Below are 2500 nucleotides of genomic sequence, written 5' to 3' on the forward strand. Positions count from 1 at the left end.
CTCCTTACCTGCAGCAAAGCCCTCCGTACACACACCCTTACACACCTGCCTCACCTGCCACCCAGCCCTGCACACACATACACCCTTACACACCTGCCTCACCTCCCACCCAACCCTGCACACACACACACCCTTACACACCTGCCTCACCTCACACCCAGCCCTGCACACACACACACCCTTACACACCTGCCTCACCTGCCACCCAGCCCTGCACACACACACAGCCGCAAGCCCAGCCATACGTACACGGCCAACCTTATGTGCAGACACACACACACACCCCCAGCCAGCCCCAGAGCCAGCCTTACATAGACACACACACCCCCCCCCAGACACAGCCCAGGCCTACAGCACACCCCCACACACTCGTCCCTCCTTTGCCCAAACCACAGACCTACCTACAGGCTCAGTCCCAGCCTTATAGCCCCCCACCGCCACACACACACACACTCACACACACACACACTCCGCAGTATGCACTCTCACACACACCCGTGAGGCAGTCCTACGGACCGGCACAGGCCACGCCTCTTACCCCCCTACACGCCGCCTCAAACGCAGGCACCCCCACCCCCCTACCCCAAACCACAAGCTCCTCTGTACTCACTACTGCCCCAAGTGCCCCAGCAACAACTGCCCCAGCCTCAATTGTCCCAGCCCCAATTGCCCCCGGCCCAGACTCAGCCCCCTCCGCCCACTTACCCTAAACCACAGGCCCCGCAATACGGCCAACTGCCATCGGCCCAAACCCTGCCCCCACCCCCCACCTACCCCAAACCAGTGCCCCCTGCTGGGTATCCTCAGCCGCCCCCAGCCCAGCCCCCAGTTGCCCCCAAGCAGCCCCCGGCGCCCCAGCCCAAGCCCCAGTCCTACGTGCTGCCACCCCCAGAGGACCTCCAGGGTGCCCCAGGGCCCAGCCAGGTGAGCCCCAAGCAGGCCAGGATCGCCGCCACACAGGCCCCCCCTCCACCCAGCACCAGGGTCCCACAGCCTGCGTCTGCTGAGGACATGAGCGCCTTATCCATCAAGGAGAGGTGAGCGCTGGGCCAGAGTGTGTGTGTGTGTGTGTAAGTAGGACGCTGCTGCCGCTTTGCTGAGCTAAAGGAGCTATTCTTAAACTCGGGGGTTGAAATCTCAGCCATCAGATGGGGACAGACACAGGCAGAGGAGGGACAGTGTGTGTGTGTATGGGTGGGCTGTTGGGTGTAGGTGCGTGTGGGTGGGGGTTTGTGTGTGGGTGGGTGGGTGTTAGGGGTGCAAGTAACAGCTATTTTTATTGTTGAGTAATGAGTCTTGTTTGTTTTAATCTTTTAGTTGTTTGGTCTATAAGATGTTTGAAAATGTTGAGATACTGTTGATCATTATTTCCCAAAGCCTAAGATGACATCCTCAAAAACCTTGTTTTGTCCCCACGCCAAAGATATTCATAAATATCTTGTTTTGTCCCCCACGCCAAAGATATTCATAAATATCTTGTTTTGTCCCCACGCCAACGATATTAATAACTGAGTAGATGTGATTTCCTTCATTCTGGTGCATTTTGGTGTAACAGGTGGCCTACTGGAGAAGGGCGATACCTATTTTCATTCACATTACGTCTTGTCTGCACAAGCGAACCTGGCTGAGCTGAGTATTCTTTGCAGAGTGACAGAAATTGTGCTGCGTTTGGGTTAAACCACGGCATAGCCTCGGCCTACTGACTATTCATTGGGTTAAACCACGGCATAGCCTCGGCCTACTGACTATTCATTGGGTTAAACCACAGTATACTGTAGCCTCGGCCTACTGACTATTCATTGCTATTGACTGAAGTAGGCCTATCCCACTTTACCCCCTAATAGATGGATGTCACGTCTTTCATGGCCAGTTAAAGCTACGCATAAGCCAATATGCTTAGCCTTATTAGCCCTTATTTACAATCAAGATACAACATAGGGTAAACTAACCATAGCTACAGGATAGGGTAACATACATAGGGTACACTAGCCATAAATAGGGTAAACTAGCCATAGCAACAGGATAGGGTAACCTAGCCATAGCTACAGGATAGAGTAACCTAGCCATAGCTACAGGATAGGGTAAACTAGCCATACATAGGGTACACTAGCCATAAATAGGGTAAACTAGCCATAGCTACAGGATAGAGTAACCTAGCCATAGCTACAGGATAGGGTAACCTAGCCATAGCTACAGGATATAGTAACCTAGCCATAGCTACAGGATAGGGTAACTAAGCTAACTGTGCTCTGCGTTTGTTCTCTGCGCTTGTGGGTGCGATCATTTTGGTAAAAACATGGCATGGATCATTACTGATTTGGGTATTTTCCTAATAAAGTAAGTGCAATGGATTCAGTATGGAAGCGCACATGAAAGACACAGTGAATAGATTGATACAGTGATGTCGACATGGTAAAAGTGTGTGTGTGTGTGGGGGAGAGAGAATGGTGTGTATTGGGATGGGGTGTGTGTGTGTGAGGAAGAGAATGGTGTGTATTTG

At 52.4% G+C, this 2500-nt stretch overlaps 1 protein-coding gene across 1 annotated transcript in view; it reads left to right on the top strand.

Annotated features, from left to right (window-relative positions):
* The window catches only part of svilb (supervillin b), a 78520-nt gene that overhangs the window by 37532 nt on the left and 38488 nt on the right, over positions 1-2500 (top strand). The window contains 1 exon segment of the mRNA XM_048228252.1: positions 565-1037. Within this exon segment, the coding sequence (XP_048084209.1) occupies positions 565-1037 (473 nt within the window).

Source organism: Alosa alosa, chromosome 19, assembly GCF_017589495.1.
Source record: "Alosa alosa isolate M-15738 ecotype Scorff River chromosome 19, AALO_Geno_1.1, whole genome shotgun sequence".
NCBI lineage: Eukaryota > Metazoa > Chordata > Actinopteri > Clupeiformes > Clupeidae > Alosa > Alosa alosa.